We start from the raw sequence: 20,795 nt of genomic DNA, 5'->3' as shown, positions 1-20,795 counted from the left end.
TATAGGCATCTCTTTCTTTAGGTCAGGGAAATTTTCTTCTATAATTTTACTGACCATATTTACTGGCCCTTTAAGGTGGGAATCCTCATTCTCTTCTATACAAATTATACTAAGGTTTAATCTTCTCATTGTATCCTTGATTTCTCGAATGTTTTCAGTTAGCATTCTTTTGTGTTTTGGATTTTCTTTGGTTGCTGGGTCAATGTTTTCTGTTATCTTCTGCCCCTGAGATTCTCTCTTCTGTCTCTTGTATTCTGTTGGTGATGCTTGCATCTATGACTTCTGATCTCTTCCCTAGGTTTTCTATCTCTAGGGCTGTCTCCCTTTGTGATTTCTTTATTGTTTCTATTCCCATTTTTATATTCTGGATGGTTTTGTTCAATTCCTTCACCTGTTTGGTTGTATTTTCCTTTAATTCTTTATGGGATTTTTTTGTATTTCCTCTTTAAGCCTTCTATCTGTTTAAGCCTTTCCTGTATTGTCCTACATTTCTTTAAGGGAGTTATTTATGTCCTTCTTAAAGTCCTGTATCATCATCATGATGAGATATGATTTTAAATCAGAATCTTGCTTTTCTGCTGTGTTGGGGTATCTAGGACTTGCTGTGGTGGAAGAACTGGATTCTGAAGATGCCAAGTGGCCTTGGTTTCTATTGCTTAGGTTCTTGCACTTGCCTCTTGACATCTGGTTATCTCTGGTGGTAGCTGATCTTGCTGTCTCTGACAGTGGCTTGACCTTCCTGTAAATCTGTGTGTCAGTACTCCTGGGAGACCTGCTCTCTCCTGGCAGGATCTGGGTACAGCGAGCTGTGGCACAGATGGAAACTGGAAGTATCCTGTCCCAAACTGCTCTTCAGTGTTTGTGTCCTGAGTGTTCCAGGCGGGTCCCTGGGAGCAGAAGTGGTAATCTTTCCTGTGTTTTCAGGTCTGTTAGCACTTCTGTGAGACCTGTTCTTTTCCCACGGGATATGGGTACAGACAGTTGTGGCACAGGGTCAGCTCTTGGTGCAGATGGAAATCAGTAGGATCCTATCCCAGTCTGTTCCTAGGTTCCTATGTCCTCAGGGTTCCGGGCAGATTCCTCTTGGGCCAGGTATTAAGGCAGAAGTCGTGGTCTCACCTGTGCTGTCAGATGTGACAGCACTCCTGGGAGGCCAGCTGTCTCCTGGTGAGAATTGGGTACAGAGAGCTGTGGTACATGGTCAGCTCCCGGTATATACCAAAACTTATTTTTCTCTTACTAGAAATTGCTACAGGAAATTTCTGTCTCTGTGGAAAAGAAAAGAGCTGGAGTGAATCAGCTCCTCAGTCCCCTGATGATGCAAGCTCTGGTTGCCTCCCCTAAATACTGTTGTCTGTACATGAAGTTCCAAGTGTTGCTATTTGGGAAGCTCTTCCTTTCTTATGTTGTAGCTTTTCAATCTCAGTAAGTGTGCTTTTAATTCAGGATGCAGAAGAGAACTTGCTGAAGATGGCAACATGCAAATGAATTCAAACTGTGACTGTTCTTTGACTACTGTTTATATATTTCAATTCCCACACAGATACAATAAACAATGAGTGAACTGAATGCAAGCCCAGACCTGTTTTTTTTATGTTGAATACAGCATGTAGAATTCTCATTTGGTGAAGTCTGTCTAGAGTATATACTTACAAGCTTAATCCCTTGAGTTTGTTTTGAGAGAGGGAAATATCATCTACTATCCTCTATCTGGAATCTTTACATTATTTTGTTTTACCCCCAACAACCTTGCATGACATACACTTCAGTTTTAGACCAACTAGGAGAACATTAGATGTGCACAAAGACACCAGCCCCAGCTTTGGTGGGTTCTGGGCCAGTGCTTCCTTTATACATGTACCCATGGCAAGTGTGGGTACATGTATACAGTGCTACTTTAAAAAGTGTGTGTGTGTGTGTGTGTGTGTGTGTGTGTGTATTAAAATACAAATAGAAAGTGAGGCTGGAGAGACAATTGAGTGGTTAAGAGCCTAAACAGTTCTTGCAGAGGATCTGAGTTTGGTTCTCAGCATGATTGAGTGGGTTATAACTGACTGTAACTAGTTCTAGAGAGGCAGCTCCCCACAGATACATGCACATAATCAGTAAGACTAATCACATTTAACACCACCCCTGATGTCTCCTGGACTCTTCTATGAGCTCCATTCTCTTCCCATAGCATACTATTCTACTTGCTGTCTATGAATCCAATGACTTGACATAGTTCATGTCTGTCCCTTTGTGATTGGCTTGTTCCTTCAGTCTGATATTCACGTTCATTCATGCAGAGGTTGGTGCAGAACCCCTTCCTCTCCTAGGGCAGCTTTTGTTTCTGCTTCAGACACGGTGACACTAGGGCTCCTTTTCTGTTTGCCATGAGATGCTTGCTGTTCTTAGGAACAGGCACGGATGCTTGGTATGTATGTTAAAGAGAAAATATATGTTCTGATTCTGTTTCAACTTTTTGGTTGTTTGTTTTTAAGGGTCTTATTTTATTATAAGGCCCTGGGTTTGAATTTAGAGCAATCCTCCTGTGTCAGTTTGCAAAGTACTAGATTATAGGTGCGTACATACCACACAACATCCCACCTCCTGCTGGGTAACTGGTTAAGTTCTATGTTAAACATTTGTTACGTAGTTCCTCTGTGTAAGGGTGTGGGCACGCGGTCAGTGGAGGATGGAGGCAACATTTGTGTGTCAGTTTATTTATTCTACTATGCAGGTTACAGGGTCTGAACTTACATCACAGACTTGGCAGCAAATACCTTTACTTACTTGAGCCATGTTTCTGGCCCAGTAAAATTGTTATATTTTTTTAAAAATGAATTTATTTTATGTATGTGAGTACACTGTCACTGTCTTGGGATAGACCAGGACAGGGCATCAAATCCCATTAGAGATGGTTGTGAGACACTGTGGTTGCTGGGGATTGAACTTTGGAAGAGCAGCACTGAACCATTTCTGTAGCCCATAAAATTGTATTTTTAAGACAGCATTTTCTATAGTTACTATGTAGTTATACATTACTATTGTAATAATGCACAAGAATTCTAATTTCTCTACACACTTGCCAGAACTTGATGTTTTCTGGGTAAGTGATAAGCATTTTGTGGCTTTACGTTTCCTTAATGATTGTTTTATGCTATGTGTGCTGTTTATGTAACAGCTACGCTACACCAAAGGCTATCAGATCTTGCTGGCCCCTTGTATTCTACCTTATTTAGCATTTCTATGGCTGTGACAGAACCCCAACACTAAAGTAACTTATAGAGGCTCACATACTGTTGTTCATCACTGAAAGTCATAACAGGAATGATAGGAGCAAATGCAGAGGCCAGGGAAGAGGCTGTTTCTGGGCTTGCTCAGCCTGATTTCTTATAGAACCTGCCCAGGGATGGCCCCACCCACAGTGGGCTGGGCCTTCCCTATCAGTCACTAACTAAGAAAACAATCTACAGGCTAGCTTCTATAGTTTGGTCTTATGGAGTTGTTTTCTTAACTAAGGGTCCCTCTTCTCAGATGTCTTTAGCTTGTGTCAAGTTGACATATCTCCTTTGGAGAAATGTCACTCAAGTCGTGCACCTGTTTTTGAGTAGTGTTTTCTTATAAGTGTCCTTCAGATATATCAAAGATAATTCTTCAAATACTTTCATTCTGTGGCTTGGCTTTATTTATTTATTATTATTTGACTTTTTGTGGGTTGGCTTTTTATTCTGCTGATAAGATTCTTTGTTCAACCCTTTTTAATTTTGATGGGACCTAATTATCTATCTTTACTCTTGTTGCCTGGGTCTTGTGTTCAAGAAAACAGGGCAAACATAAGGTGAAGATGACTGACTCCCCTATGCTCTCTCCTAAGTCTGTCCCAGTCGCTAGGCTCTTATTTCACTGGGCTCTGATAGATTACACTCAGCTATGTGCTTGTTTTTATGTTAGCGCCATATTAGTTTGTTTTCTATGGCTTCATAATAAGTTTTAAAACCAATGCATTATAAATACCTGTGAAATTGTCAAAGAATAATTTAATTAATTAATAACAAGTTTAAAAATATAGAAAGGGTGGGGCTGACAATATTGTATTCTTTTAAGTTCATGATGGTTTTGGTTTTCAGGGCCCCTTACCAGGTTATTTCAGTAGAAATCATTGCTGAAATTTGCTAGGGTTTGCACTGAATCTGTGAATTGGTTTAGGTCACGATGTCTTAACAAAAGCCTTCCATGAACACAAGTTGTCTTTCTATGCTCAGCTGACATTTCCATAGTGGTAACCTGACTCCCTTCTCTCTCTTTGCATACTTTCTCAATGCACTGTCTTTGGTTACTATGGCAATTATGTACAACATTGAGAGCCATTCTTGACATCAGCTCCAGTCACATACCGAGATCTGCTTTACGGCATTCCTGTGTCTGCCAGGCAGACCTGAAGGCACCAACCTCCTGTCTTGGCTTCTGGAGTGTTGGGAATATAGAGGGAATACAGCTCTCTTCTATGCTAGTAAGAGTACACACTGTTGTAAACCATAGTCATTACCACAGGTTTATGATTTTAAAGTCTGTGTAAAAATGAAACTATAAATCAAGATTGCAATAGTTTTTTATTTGTCCATATATTATTGAATTAATTAGCTTGCTTTTACTATGACAAATTGTCTGAAATAATCAATTTAGTTCAGGGACAAGTTTATTTAGCTAGTGGTTTCACAGGCCTCATAGGCTCTGTTACTTTGGCACAAGTCCATCCTGGAAGCAGGGGAGAAAGTGGAGAGGGCAAAAAGACTCAGAAAAGCCGCTCACTAGAGCAGCTGGCCCACAAAGTTCTTTCTTGAAGTTCCAGGCTTTGGGAATTTACAGAATCAGACCAGGTTTATGGTTGACCATCATGGTGTTTAAAAATAATAAATTAATTAAAGGGCTTAAGAAATTCCTAAGAGTCTGCAGATGGAAGAGAGCAGGAACCCACATGGACAAACTGATTTTCTACAGGTCCCCAGTGTTCATGGGCTGCCTAAGCATGAAACGAGTTCTGCTTCCTTTGCAATATCTTGGGGATAAAATGAGTTCTAAAGCTGAGAAAAATACCTAGTTTATTTGTAATCTGTGTTATAATCTGTGGTTTCAATGACTATGCTGCTTTAGGCTGATGGTAAGGCAGAAGTATGGTGCTGAAAGGAGGAGAGAAGCTGGGAGAGTCAGGCTCTGAGTCCCCTCATAGTCCATTAGGCTATGAACTTCTGAAGGCATATTCCACTGGTGAGCTCCGTGCCTCAGGACCACTCACCTCTCAGGTCTTCCAGCTGGCAGCCTGTGCATGCCACAGTGCTCTCCTAAGGTGCTTTATTCAGTAAGTCACTGTGCTGTGTGTTTGGCTTGTATATTCTGTAGTTCTATGATCAAATGAGTGAATATTTCATTGCTTCAGAACTCGGTATCTGATGAGGGCAGTATGTTAAGACCCTTTCCCTCGAGGGAAATGTAGGAGTAATTATAGTAAGGTAGGTACCGTAACAAATTTTATACATGAATCAAGCATTGCCATTTGAATGTGAGATGCCCTCCACAGGCTCCTAGTGCTTAGTCCCACGGTGGGGGTGGGGGTTTAAAAGGTAATGGAACCTTTAAGAGGAAATGCCTTGGAAGTGGGTTACTGGGACTGGGGTTCTGGTTTTATAGCTTGGCTCTCTCTCTACTCATTGTTTTCCAGGCTGCAGATGCAATATGAAGAGCCGCTTTTCCTGCTGCCATGCCTGTCCTGCCATGATACACTTCATCCTCACAGCATCTTTATCTTTAAGCTGCTTCTTGCCAGGTACTTGCTCACAGCAAGTTACGAGAAATTTAACTAATAAAAGAATTAAGAAACCTGGATAGATATGATAAAGTTAAAAAATTGCTAAAATAAAAGTTATCAATTCTAGGTGATATAAAAATCCTTGCCTCTGAACGCCCTTGAAAATGAAAGCAGAACAGAACCCGGGCAGTGTTACTACAGTCCTATTTATGGTCTCCTGTTCTCAGGTATCAGGGATGTGGGCTGCCAGGGTCATGTAGCACATGGGTAGAAGTGTAAGCATCATCAGGTCCCTTACTGAACATAGACACAACATTTAACACATTTAACCCATGACAGATACATATAGGCTAGAAAGTGCCTGAGAGGTGACGCTGCAGTGGGGCCATCGTTCCCTGTCCATGGGACTGTTTTCATTCCCCAGAGTAGGTCTTTTGCCACTGGTCTAGTTGCTGGGGACAGGGAGTGGGGACCATGTTGGTGGAGTAGGTATACGCAGTGCTGCAGCCACACTGAAGACCAGTGCCTCAGTTCAGGAGTAAGCGGAGGCTCGGTCTGCACGCGTTTGGCAATCTGCATGCATTTTCTGAGAAACATCACCATTCATATTTTTTCTCAAAGGGCTCTGCGATGTCAGCCTCTGACCAAGTTTCATGAGCAAAGTCAAAGCCTGGCAACGAGAGGGAGGACAGAGTCTCTGTGGTCTGCAGGCCTCTGTGGCACAGACACTGCCGCCTGTTGCTGTGACTGGACACCTATCTAGAGCTCCGAGGAGGAAGGGCACTGTGGCTCACAGGCTGACACACAGTTCATCATGGGTGGAAAGGGCCTGGCAGCAGGTGGCCACGTGCACGTATCTGGCAGCAGAAGAGACAAAGGCTGAGCTTGCCTGGCTTCCTCCTTTTTCTTGATTTATTCAGTGGGATCTGTCCCGAGGAGCAGTAGCACCCTGGGTTCCTCTCTTCAATTAAGCCTCTCTGAGAAGCACCTTCACAGACATACTCTTGCTTGTTTCTCCTACCTGATTCCAAATCTCATGAAGTTGGTAAAAAGGATCAACCAACATCGCCTTAAACAAATTTCAGAGACCTGAGGTGATAATTCTGTTACTAAAGCTATAGCTATAGCCTAGTGTCTCACAACTTGACCTGCTCAGACAAAAGCAGAAAAGGAACCCAAATGACTAAGTAAAATGTTTTTCTAAAGTTTATTTACTTAACATTCTTGACATTCTTTTTAGACCTATTTTTAAAGCCTAAGCCAGGGTAAAGCAAGTATGTGAGAACACAGTAGGGTGGGTCTGTCTCTCCTCTCTATCTGCTCAGACCTCAGTGTGTGCTGCTCCTTAACCCTGTTTCCCTCAGGCCACATTCCAGCAATACTGGGGGCCACAGACACTGCTGTTTTGTGAGTCCGGACAGAAGATCTGGGCTGTCACCACCCATACCATCTCTGATGGGACCACTTTTAAATATAAGAATACAAAGGTCTATAGATTTTCCAGTCAGTCATTTAGAGTTTAGTGACGTCAGCCCTTATTGAAAACCTTTGGGTGCATGCATATATATAGCACACAAAGTCCCTCCACAGATACATGCACTAAGTTGTCTGCTATCCCTCAAAGTTGCCAGCCTCCAACCGTATGTAGTCTATCCTTCATACTCAAGAGTTCTTTATTCTCACTGAAGACAACATACAAGCAGAACATACATTTGTACTACAGCAACGAGTGTAATGAAGAAATAATGCTTCAAGACAAATCCCTAACAAGAATATGATCACAAGACAAGGACGGAAGAAAAACGCACTGTCAGTCTCTGAGGTCTTCACAGCCTGTCAACTCAGGCTGGCTTTACACCAAGACCCACTTTAATATCTGTCAAGTTAGCCAAAGAAACAATCAGGTAAGTGCCAAAAATGTAACCAGCAAGCACAAGTAAAGACAAGGCATCTTACTGTAAAAACTGGATGATGAAGCTGCTCAACACAGTCTTTGTTTTCTATGTCTATGACAACACAGTCTTTGTTTTCAAGACATGGTTTCTCTGTATGGCCCAGACACAGCATGGCTGAAACCGTGCGTATTATACTAAGTGAAAGAAACCAGTCAGCCAAAGACACACATCATCTGATCCCACTTTTAAGAGCTACCTAAAGAGTCAACCGCAGAGAGACAGGGAGTAGGACAGGTGCCTGGCAGCTGGATAGACAGGAGGGAAGGAGGTATCAAAGGCTATGGTATTTCAGTGTTGCTAGGTGAAGAGGTTGTGGAAATCTGTTGCAAGACTGTGTGAATATATTTGACCCCTTAAAAATGGTTCAGATGATAGAAAACAGGTTAATTACATTATATTATGTCTGTCAATGTTCTAAGATGTGGTCGTTTGAATAAAGATGGCCCCCATAGACTCATAGATCTGAACGCTTGGGTCCCAGGGAGTGGCACTGTTAGGAGATGTGGCCTTGTTGGAGTAGATGTGGCTTTGTTGGAGGAAGTGTGTCACTGGGGCTGGGCTTGGAGGTCTTAGATGCTCCCAGCTATGGCAAGTGCAGCAGTCTTTTCCTGCTGCCTGCAAATCAAGGTGTAGAATTCTCAGTTCCTCCTCTAGTACCATGCCTGCCTAGATGCCATCATATGTCCTGTCATAAATGTTTTCCTTTATAATAGTTGCTGCAATCATGGTTGTCTCTTCACACCACTAAGAGCCTAAGGCAGAAGATTAAAACAATGTGTGTGTATGTATATCAGAACGACTAAGTGAGAACCAGCCGTGAAGTTTTACAGTGTTTGGCTCTCAAATAGGAAGTGTCAGTACTTTTGGATTTTTCTTCTTGGGAAAATACTGTCTTGACACAGTTTGTAAGAATGTTAGGAAGGTCTTACCTGGACTGGAGTGCTTGCAGTGACAGGAGGTGGTGAGGCACTGACTTTTGGCTCACTGGGGGATGCAGCTGAGCCCTGGGACTCTTGGCTCGCTGGCTGATCTGGAGACAAAGCATCACTGCTATCTTCATCAAATGAGAACTCACCATGAGTGTGAGGATAGTCCTCCTTCACCACACCTGCAGAGAGAACCACAGGTAACTCAGGGGCTCCGAAATCCCGAGGCTGACCAAGACAGTAGTGTTTAAGGAGGTAGTTTAAAGCTGGGCCTTTCTAAACTACTGTAGAAATGGAGGCCCTTCCCAATGGGAGTCACACTGCTGTCATGTACTCTTTGGGGTTTGATGTTCTTCCAGTCAGATCAAACCTTTGGATACAGCTACCTGCTGCAAGAAGAAGAGGAGACTGGAGTGCTTGGTTGTTGCTTTTGTTCTGTGTGGTGCATGAGCCCAGAGCTCTGTACATGCTAGCCAAGAGGCCAGAGCACCAGCACCACCCTAACCCTGCTTGAGGGGGAGGCTTCTTGATGACACTGGAGAATATCACAGTAGGGGGCAATACAGCCTCCTCTTCAAAATATAAGCAGCAGGGCAAATGTGGAAAGAGAAGAACCTCTTCTCAACAGAGTAATACTTAAGAGATGCAAACTTTATTTTTTTAAACCCTGACCTGGAACCCAAATGTTAAAATGCAGGAAGCAGAGGAGAAAGTGGGAGTGTTACAGGGCCTCTGCAAATCAGTTTCCATTTCAAAGAACAGCATACTTAACTACACTCATGCCTCACTACTGGTGGCTCTCTTCCCAGATATTTGGGATCAGAGTGGACTCTATTAAGAATTTTCTGATTAAGGGGTTGGGGATTTAGCTCAGTGGTAGAGCGCTTGCCTAGGAAGCGCAAGGCCCTCGGTTCGGTCCCCAGCTCCGAAAAAAAAAAAAAAAAAAAAAGAATTTTCTGATTACAAACTGCTTATGGTTTAAACTCACACTATCTTAGTAGAAGTCCTCAGGGCTACGAGAGCCATACTAACTAGTTTCTCAGTATAAAAACTTCAAACCTGCTGACTGAGGTCCCACTATTCATTTTTCCTGCTTTAACTATGATAGAAACAAACAGTGCAATGGTGACACGGGCAAGGCTCAGAGCTAGAGAGTGCTGCATATGCAGGCTTGTTCAACTTCCCAGAACAGGATGGGCAGCAGCAGGTACATGTTCAGAGTGGGTTAAACAGACAGATGCCACTTCCCTTTAAGAGTACAGTGAAGCCATGGTCCACTCTCCTTGCTAATTAGCTTTCTAATAGACATAATGCAGTCTACCAATCTAAAAGAGTAGAAATGAAACAGTACAGTACAGTAATTTACCTTAGAAATGTAATAATGGCATGAGATGTCCTTTGGCTTACAATGGGAGGCCATACTCACTGCAGTGGAGGCCATTTCCTAGTCTATAACAAAGAACCACTAGATGACCATCAGCTTCTAGCTGACTCAGAAAACAACATCCTTGATTGATGTTAGCATCTTTAGTCAGATCTGTTTTATCTCCATCTCCTGTGCTTTCCCAGAAGACCCAAAGTGGTACTCTTGCCTATAATCGCTTCCTTGACACTCGAATCTACAGGAAGGATGTTCTTCTCCACCAGCTCCATGGGACCAGGCCTTTGAGCAATCTTCTCATTCAGGTCATCTGCCAACCGAGCTCTCTTCAACTTCATCTGTGTGGCTTGAAGAGATGGCTCTGCAAATGTTTCTGGAAGAGGAAGCATGGCCAGGTAATTGAATTAAATTGCTTGAACAGGGTTAGACTCAAGGAGGCTAGAGTGATGGTCGAGAGTGCTCGGTACATGTGGTGTCTCAGAGTGGGCCAGCTACCTGTCTGTGGAACACACAAGAGTCACAAACTGAGGCTGGTAATGGAAACTGGCACCATGCCCCTACAGTAGGAGGTCACATTTGTTACAATACTTGTTATCAGGGAGACACAGCCAATGTGGCCCAGAGATCTCATTTGGCTCCACTGGAAAGGCAGTTCCTAGAAAGGGAGGAAGCGTGAAATCTTAGTATAGAAGTTTATTTTGGGGAGAGCTATGATTCATATTCCTGGATTGATCCGTCTATGTGTGCGTCTCAGGGTCAGTTATCATACTTAACTGACATATACTCATATACTCATCTCATATACTTAAAAATGATGGAGTTGCTACAACAGACACAAAGCCACCCTAACTCTTCCAAATTTTCTGCTTCATTCTGTCAGTTCTGGAGCAGGTATTAATTCATTAACATATCCTCCCCTTGTCTTGAGCTATGTTTATGCTGTTTTAAAAGGAAGTGGGAAATTAACACCCCAAATTCTGAGTTGATTCTGAGCTCTTATGAGGTGAAGCACATAGATTGAGCTGTATAGGAAGGTACACTATATACAGGAGACAGGAGAAGCCAGTCACATTGATGTTTTCAATGCTTCTGTGAAGCTCGCAGTAGGAGAACCTTCTGTTTGTCTCCCTTCTAACTGTCACACCATCTAAGTGAAGGCAGCAAAGAAAACCTTTCACAGTAGGAGCAGAGCAGAGCAGGTCAGTGTGTTTCTGTCTGTCTCACGTCCCCTATACCTCCATGAAGCCAAGGCTCAATTTTTGCTGTTGAACTTCAGAAAATAATTTAGACTCGACCCTACCAAACACCCAATTCAATCAAATTAGGTTAATGCCAAAATATGGCTGTGGTTTTAAGGTAATTCAAAAGTTAATGATGATATAGTCTTTTTCATTTTTCAAATCTCAGCTCAAGAATTCATGTTTCAATATATACTCATAATAAAAAAAATAGGTGTATGAGTGTTTCCCGCACGGTGTACGTGCCCCATTTGAGTGCCTGGTATCCAGGGAAGTTAGAAAAGAGCAGTGGATCCCTTGGAGCTGGAGTTACAGGAGGTTGTCAGCTGTTTGACCTCGGTATTCAACCAAACAGTGTCCTCTGAAAGAACAATACAACATGCTTTTAAATGCCGAGCCACCTCTCCAGCCCTTTGGCCTTTCTTTTATTTTCATAAATGAGAATTTGGAGTAGATATTTTTAATTTAATTCTATTAATGACATCTTTTAGTGTCAGAATTGCCTTCTGACTCTCGACAGCATTTTGTGAGTGCTTACGCGCGTTATTGTTCCTTGCTGTGTTAGTGGAGGGCTTGCTGCAGTCACTGATCCCTGATGGCTGCAGTGCTCTACTCCAACACTGCTCTGATAAGCTTTTCAGCTCAGACGACTTCTGAAAACACAAACCAGAGTGGAGAAAGGCACCCATCGCACCTCCTGTTCAGGTCAAGGACACATAGAAGCACATGTTCTTTCGGCTTATGGAGGCCAGTGCGGTACTTCATACTCCTTTAGAGCATTTTCTACTGCAGTTATCAGCCTGTGTCTTTCTCAGCCACAGCTACCTGTTTGTCCCCGTTTGCCTCTGCTCCTAAAGCACAGCTTTAGGGATACAGGAAGGCAGGTAGTTTTGTCTTGCTCATTATTAGGCCCTTGGTTCCAAGCATCCAGCAAGGGGATGCACAGCTTTCTAACAGTTACCTATTGCTCTTCAAGAACTGCATCTTTGGCTGTGTCTGAACTACCATCCTGCATGTGAAGATCATTTGACTTTTGTCACTAGACTCAGAGAAAAGAGACTCTGCCTCACAACTGTCTCCAAGTGTCTGAGAGGTTTCTAGATTCTTCTTAAAGCATGAGACTGTCCAAGGATCAAGCTTTTTTTCTTTCTTTTTCTTTGTTTTGTTTTGACTTTTGCTTAGAAAATTAGTTATAAAAGCAGAATGATAAGGGAAGTAGAAGCCAGAGAAGCTGGCTATCAAGATGGCTGACTCAGAGAGAACAGACATGTGAGTCACGTATTCTGCAGAAATAGAATGAAGTTGTCTTGCCTCCAGGGGCTAAGACTAGATCACCCAGAGGTGATCGGAGACAGTCCAGATCATGTCATGACTGATGTATTTAAGAGGAATAGAAACAAGTGTGGACACCACCTTCACTAGATATCAATGAGATCTAAGCTAGACAGAGAAGATGACAGACAAGTCTTTTGTACCAGAAATGTCCTAAGGACAGTACTGGTGGACCTGGGAGGCAGCTGGCAGAACCTCTGGTTAATCAAGTGACTCCCTGGAGGTCAAATGCTCCCCAGGTATCCTACACAGAGCTTCAGTTTTGAGTCTTCTTGGTGATATCCAATTTGAGGATGTAAGCCTGTGGGGTAAAGCATTATTAAAATGGGAATAAAGAAAAATAATAGGTACCTCACTGTTCTTCAACAGACACAACCCCCTTACCTTCTAAAATGTGCATCCTGACCAGCTCAGAACGATCTGGGCGGCTCCGGATCTTGTGTTTCAGAAAGTTTTCAGTCTGAAAAAGAAAAGTATTGTTCACAATTCATTGTAGTTTTAGATTTTCTTTAAAAGTAAATTACATACCCTGTTGTATCTTTAAGAGAATGACTAGAAATTAGTACTGAGGAGAACTGTCATCTAGCACATCGTTTATAGTGTAGCCTTCCAAAATCACCCAGGGGTTTGCAGTACATTATTATAAAGTAAGTATTTTATAGAGTTTTATAGTTAAACTGAGAAAAGCTCAAAATTTTAAGAAAAACTTTAAATAAATATAAGGTTTAATCCCTTTACATAAAGGTAATACTTTAGAAAAGTAGAAACTTATTTAAATATTAAAATTCTTAAAAATAATACTTTATTTGTGTTCATATTCTCAGGTACTTTATCCTGTATTCAATTCTCAAGCAACAGGTCTTATTTGTTACTGCATTCTGGGGATAGTCTTAAGGAATTTAAATAGTATTTGTATTTCCATACTGCATAACAGGACTTGTTGTCCCCCCCAGGGAAAACAGAAAGAATGGTTGTGCATAATGGGACTAGGCACGCACATGATGTGTGAGTGCAGAGGAGCCACTTCAAGAACACATTTGAGTGCACCATGCTTACTTAGCTGTGCTCTCAGTCTTTGGGCAAATGTACAGTGGCACAGACCCACGGGGAAATCAGCCAAGGACCTTCAGAAGCATGTGGTTTCCTTGTCCCTCTACAAGATTAATACACAGCAGAGGCTGTTGCCTGTTTTATATGTTCATGCCCTATACTGCTTTCTTATACAACTCAGGACCACCAGCCAGGGATTGCCCCATCCACAATGGGGTGGGCTCTGCTAAGTCAGCCATCAGACAAGAGAATGCCCTATAGCCTTGCAATGTGGTGGGGCATTTTCTCGATTGATCCCTCTTCTCAGATGATTCTAGCTTTTGTCAAGCTGATGAAAAGCTAGTCAGTGCAGCCCTGAAAACACATGAACAAAACTTGTTACCGTTTTGTTTTTTATTTATGTGCGTGTATGTGGGGTAATGCATGTGTATGTGTACTTGTGAGTGTGTGCATAGAGAGGACAGAGGCTGATGACAGGTGTCGGTTTTTCAACTTCTCTCCACTCTTTGGGGGTTGTATGCTAGGGTTTCTTTCTGAAACTAGAGCTTACCAAGTTGGTTACACTGGCTAGCTAGCAAATGATGCCTTAGGCCCCTAAGTGTACTGGCAGGTCCAGACTTATTTTATATGGGTGCTGGGAATTAAACTTAGCCCCCATGTTATGTCAAACACTTTACTGACTGAGTCATCACTTCTGGCAGAGTTCCTGATTTTAAAGGAACAAAACTTAACTGTCTTACACTTTCTGAAAGTCTCTAAGGAACTACCCCAGAACACATGCTATCTGTATCAGGCATCTTGGCGACACCGTGTATGTTCTGCAGTGATCTATTTAGCGTACGAGTGCCTGGGATGCGGCAGGGAAATGAGGGCTTTAAAGTAAGATCACTCACTCTGGCTCGCTCCAGGCTTTTGATCTGCTCATGGAATGCTGCTGGACTCTTCAGAGCTGTTGGGGAAAAAGCACAGACAGGGCTTCCATGTTAGCTCATCACTCTGCTAATCCTCAGTGCACACCCGTGCTGACGCTTGCTTACCAGCTCCTTTATAAGACACCGACACACCTGCACTCTCCAACACTACCCACTCCACTTACATCCTTTATAAATAAAACAAGTGGCCATTTCAAACAGAACTGCCATATAATAACTGTAAGTGCCAGGGCATACAATTTGTGGCCCAGGAACTGTCACAGGTCTTTGTTCTTTGTGCCCATATGTGCTACTAAACAAAGTCCATGTGATCTTGAAACTTGAACAAGGGGACACACAGCACTCATGTCTCATAGATCTGAGGTGCCATTTATTCAGAACTCATAACTGGCTGTGGTGAAGCACAGTTAAGAGTCTTGCTGGTTTCCTGAATAACCTGAAAGGTAGGTAGGAACCCCAGTTCAGAGTGTGTGAGTCCCTGAGGTCATATAGTTAAATGTTGGTCAACAAGAGGGATTTACATCTTATACTCTAAATTTAAAGTGTCATGTTCTTTGTAGCACACTACAGAGCGACACACAAAATATGACCCTTTAGTTAGTCATCAGTATTCTCCTTTAGAATCTCAGCATAAGGGGAAGTGGGGCTTACATTTCCGTATGTCATCTTTGAAAACTCTTGATCCAGCATTGCCTTGTAATAGCAGGTACATTAGAACCATGGACTTAGGTCAGTAGATGGGAGACAGACCAGCTCTCCACAGCCAGTCAGGGCTGATCTAGCAGTAATACCTTAAGCACCATTATCTGATGCTGCCTGGGAGAGGAGTGTGGCAGTGGAAACACCTGGCAAATTACCAAAGTGTCTTTGGGGTACCACAGCTGGATTCAAGATATTTAGAAGACAGATAATAAGTAGTCTATAAAAGCTTCACTAAGGGGGTTGGGGATTTAGCTCAGTGGTAGAGCGCTTGCCTAGCAAGCTCAAGGCCCTGGGTTCGGTCCTCAGCTCCAAAAAAAAAAAAAAAAAAAGCTTCACTAAGGGTTGGGGATTTAGCTCAGCGGTAGAGCGCTTGCCTAGCAAGCACAAGGCCCTGGGTTTGGTCCCCAGCTCCGAAAAAAAGAAAAAAAAAAGTTTTCTGGGCTAGCAATGAGTTACAGGACTGGAAACATGCTTGCTTTGTAATTTTTAGTGTTTTAAAGTTAATTTTTAAACACTAAATAATAGATAAATAATAACAGATAATCCAGATGTATAATTCTACGGTATATAAAAACAACCATTCTCCCCTCTAAAACTTCCAGAGTTGGTGGTTAAAGGTAAGGAAAAAAGGCTATTGAAGGAAACAACTGTATTTAGGCCAGAAATATTGCACTAACTGTAGTAGACAGCATTCTGTTACTTTCAACAGACAAACATGTACTTAGGTAGAGCATGGCCTACTATCAAGGAGAATGCCCACGGATTAAGTTTAAGTAGAACGAAGTCACGAATTAATTGTACCCCATTACTCTTACAAGTCTGATCTCAGATGTATCAATGGTATTATCAATTCAACAATTTTAAGACTTAAACAGACATTAAAATTCACAGTTCACAATGCCTTAGAGGCATTCTTTACTAGTATAAAATTCAAGCTCATTTTATAAGCTGCATGTGTTTTTAAAATGTATTCTATGGGTTCTCCAGTGCGGGCCATGCTGACCCCTGTCTTTCCTGATACACCTGCAAAAAGACCTCAAGGGCTGAAGGAGGCAGGATAAGCTCTCCTCAGGAATGCCCATCCTGTCCCAGCACACCAGAGACAACAGCAACTTGTTCTTACGTGGCATGATGCCCTGGTCCACTAGCTGCTCTCTTGTCCTCCTCTGTTGCAGCTTCAGCTGGAGCACTGTAGAGGGAAAGAGCTGGAGTTTATTAACAATCACAGAACCCAATGCCCACAGCTCTAAAGGACACTCTGAGTCATTATTAAACACCCACTTCACTATCCAATGAGAAGGAAATCAGCTATGCAACTGAGTGTGGTGGCCACATCTGTAACCTCAGCTCTCAAGGGGCCAAGGCAGGAGGGTTAAGACAGGTTGCATTGAGTTTCAGGACATTCTGAACTACAGGTGAGACCTTATCTTAAGGAGGGAGAAGATATTACTTGGCACTAAGTTGTAAAAAACTTAGTGATTTTGCTTGTTGATCAATTCTAAATTTACTCAGCCATTCTCTTGTTTAGTTAAATGACAAATGCTAGGTATTTTCCTATTTAACATAGTGCTCGAGCAAATAAGGCTTACACACTCTGACTTGTTCAAAGGAGACCTCATTCAGAGCAAGGACAACATTCCCCGACAGTTTCCTATGTTAATAATAACAATTTACTTTAAGAAAAGACTGGCTTGTTAGAAGGAAATAATTCTTCTCGACAAGGAAATAATTTAAAAGGAGGAGCTTTAGTGGTGTTTGAGTGCATACAAACTAGGTCAGAGAGAAACTTCTAAGTTTTGAATTTAAGGCAGTGTTTGTATAATCATACACCAAATTTCACCCTACAAGTCTAAGAAACCTGCAACTAACTGGCATCGCTGTTTAATACATAGGAAACTGTGAGAATTGGTAGAAACAAGGCCTACATTAGGAAATGTAGATATCTAGCTTGTCAAATAAAAATTAACTTGCCACCCCCCCCCCCGATTTTTCAAGGAGATTCCTTTTCTCTAGATTTTCTAGATATTCAATTAAAAAAAAAAAACAAACCAAGTCTATCTAAAAAATAACATATCAAATGAAACTGAAAACTTTTCCCTAGTTATTTTAAGCTATTTTGCTATCATTTTCAAATTATGATTAGGATGATTCAGAGTCTGTATAGAAGTCAGCAACATGCTAAAATCACCTGTTTGTATTTCTCAAAGGCAGGGAGAGAAGACAGCAACATGCTAAAGTCACCCACGTGTGCTTCTCAACAGCAGGGAGAGAAGGCAGCTGGGCAACATGGAGATGGAGGTGGAATGGAAGGCTTGGGGTGCAACACACTGATCCCCCCCATTTCCAGGAGACCCTCATGTACCTCAGCCGCCACAGTCCTGACTGCTGGAGGTCCTGTGAATACCACAGAGCAGGGTCCTTTCTTATGCTACAGAGCCCGGAACTGTGCTGTGGCTCATACAAACAACTTATCAAGATATGAGGACTGAACACAGAAATGTGACTTGGGGTTTTGTTTTTGGACCACAGAGTTTCACTGATACTGAATTTAGAATTGAAACAGTTGATATAAAACTGTTACAGAGAGCGATAGCCGAGTAAAAGCAGCTTAAACAGCAAGTACACCGATTTCTAACACTGGTCATTGTCTTTCTTCTCCTCCTCCTCCTCCCCCTCTCCCCTTCTTCCTCCTCCACTTCCTCTTCCTCCTCCTCCTCTTCTTCTTAAAGAAATACAGAAGCTAATGTTGGGTAGTACTTAAGGTTGTCACAGCAAGGAGAGTCCCTAGGAAAGCAATGAGGGGACAAAGGGACAGGGTGTTTGTTACTCCAGTTCAAAGAATCAATGTTAGGGAGAAGCTCCAGCAAAATTGTCTTTCTCTGCTCCCCAGGGATCCTCAAAGAAAGGTCTTAGAAACACCAATGCCCCCCAGAAACAGAAACACACACACACACACACACACACATACACACACACACACACACACACACACACACACAAAGAGGCAGAGGCAGGCAGATCTGAGTTCAAGGCCATCCTGGTCTACAGAGTGAGTTCTAAGACAGACAGGGCTTCCACAGAGAAAACCTGTCTCAAACAAACACACACACACACACACAAACCCAACCCAACAAGCTAACCAACAAAAAACCACAACCACAACAACCACAACAACAACAACAACAACCACAACCACAACCACAACAACAACAACAACCACAACAACAACAACAACAACCACAATAACCACAATAACCACAACAACCACAACAACAACAACAACAACAACAACAACAACAACAACAACCACCACAACAACAACAACCACAACAACCACAACAACAACAACAACAACAACAACAACAACGGAAAACCCAAACTGCACCGTGTGACAGGCCGGTGTGAGGCATGTTTTGAACAGAGAACACTTTCTGCACAATGACTTTTGTGGATGGTGATTACCAGTTACTCCGTCTGCAAGCCAATACCATGACAACAGCTTGTGCACCTCAGAGGCCCTTCTGAGTGGACACTGGTTGCTTCAAGAGCCCACAAGTGCAGGAATGCAGTCCTGGGTCCTTCAAGATTGAAACTCACTCGTGTTGACATGTGTGATGCACCTGCTGTGAGGTTACCACATTGAATGAATGAATGAATGAATGAATGAATGAATGAATGAATGAATATTGTTCCTGGGTTCCTTACACCAACACTCCTGACTGTAAATTTACAGTCTTTCCCCATATCTCCCCATCTTCTTATCTGAGATAACAACTGGGTATCTAACAATTCCAATCAAATTTGATCCTATATACTCAGAGTGAAGGTCAGACTTCTAGAGTCCCTAACTTTCAAATACTACCCACTAGCCTAGGCTACTATAGGATCTCCTCATATTTGACACTTTATGACTGCTGCTTTATTATGAAGGCCACAACTCAGGAAGAGACCAATGAAAGAGGTGCACTGGGTTGGGGCTGGGGTCCCTCATTGGGCTTCTGTCCTTTCTCTGACTTTATCTGTGCCTTCCTGAAACTAAAGGCACCCAGAAGCCATCTAGGGCCCTTAGCTATCTGTCATGTAGCATACTCCAAATGTTTTCATCACTGGCAACACTGAGCAGTCTGTGCATGAGGGCTAAGATCAAGGCTCGCATAAGATGCTTGCTCAGCCCCCAACCCCATCACCTAGGAAAGCATATTTGGAGCTGTGTGCCAGGAACCAGAGGCAGAGAGCAGACAGACATGTCTCATACCACACAGCAGAAGCACCAACCACCAACTGCTAAAACAAAAACTACACATAACTCCCATGTGTTTTTCATCCAGTTTCCTATAAATAAGCAACCTCCTCCACAACCTAGGTCATTTTGACTGAAGGGAACAGAATGATTTAACTCTTAAAATTCCTTGTATAACTTTCCTCCAAAGAAGACCATGTAGAGCTCCTCTAAGGCATCTGCATGAGGCTGCTAGAAAAATCTGCACGGGATTGCTAGAAAAGCATCAGTATAGTTGATAATACGACAACTATTTTGAAGCAAAGACATTAGAAAGGACAAGACTGGAGAAGAGGCAGACTTGAGAGTAATGTGTTACATTCTGTCTGTTGGTTGCTAGCTCTTTTATCCTCTGTCTGTACCAGAATGTGAACAGTATGGGATACACAGTATCTAACACAAACTCAGGTAGACATGAGGTGCCTCAGTACATTGCAAAGCTTGGTGAATTTTAAAATACAACTATGGTATTTGCTCATATTAAACACAACCAAGAAGGAACAACTTGATAGAACTAGTTATAAAGTACACTTAGTACAGACTAATAATTTTAGAAAATAGCAAATTTCCTTTTAGTACTCCACTTGCCAACAAAGAATAAATGACTGTGGGCAGCTGCAGCACACTGGGAGGCAGAGGTAGGGCAGGATTTGTTTATTGTGTTTCTCAGGGATTGTGGAAGGGAACAAGGATTGTTAAGACGGTGGTGTGACTGACCTTCTGACTGCGGAAGTTTCTGTGGCTATGGATGAGGTATCTTGTCAGGAAAGGTTGCCTTCCTCTCTCTAGAGTCTCCAAGGCTGTTCCATCCACATGGAGGAAAAAGTCCCAGAGCACTGGATTTTACTTGTCCCCTTGAAGTCCTGTACCCTTCGCTGTGATCCTAGACTGCATACCAGCCTGGCATATTGTCCTATGATGGATGGCACAGGTGTGTGAGAGGCCTGTTTTCCTGTCCAGGGCTTCATGTCTAGATAGTGTGCCTCAGAGTCATATCCTGTTCCTCTCTGAGACGTCGAACTGCACTAATGGGCTCCTAACATTCAGCCTGCATGCTGGTAGTAAGCTGACTGACACTGAGTGCAAATGCCTGAAGGCAGAAGAATACATGTGACATGGAGTTCTGGTGAGAAAGCACACTACGCACACTAACTGTATGCTCACATCTTTCACAAGATGTAAGGAAGTAAAATCAAATTCACATTTGAATAG

At 42.5% G+C, this 20,795-nt stretch overlaps 1 protein-coding gene across 3 annotated transcripts in view; it reads right to left on the bottom strand.

Moving 5' to 3' along the window:
- The window catches only part of Mrtfb (myocardin related transcription factor B), a 165,724-nt gene that overhangs the window by 35,358 nt on the left and 109,571 nt on the right, over window positions 1–20,795 (bottom strand). For all 3 annotated transcript variants that reach the window (NM_001427624.1, XM_087569215.1, XM_087569216.1), the window contains 5 exons: window positions 16,428–16,493; window positions 14,564–14,619; window positions 13,005–13,080; window positions 10,262–10,423; window positions 8,673–8,851 (listed from right to left, as the gene is read on the bottom strand). In NM_001427624.1, the coding sequence (NP_001414553.1) occupies window positions 8,673–8,851; window positions 10,262–10,423; window positions 13,005–13,080; window positions 14,564–14,619; window positions 16,428–16,493 (539 nt within the window). The remainder of the gene's footprint in view (window positions 1–8,672; window positions 8,852–10,261; window positions 10,424–13,004; window positions 13,081–14,563; window positions 14,620–16,427; window positions 16,494–20,795) is intronic.

The sequence above is a fragment of the Rattus norvegicus genome, chromosome 10, assembly GCF_021556685.1.
Source record: "Rattus norvegicus strain SHRSP/BbbUtx chromosome 10, alternate assembly SHRSP_T2T, whole genome shotgun sequence".
In the NCBI taxonomy this organism is placed as follows: Eukaryota; Metazoa; Chordata; class Mammalia; order Rodentia; family Muridae; genus Rattus; species Rattus norvegicus.
Note: the sequence above shows the minus strand (reverse complement) of the source record. Positions and strands in the feature narration are given on the sequence as shown.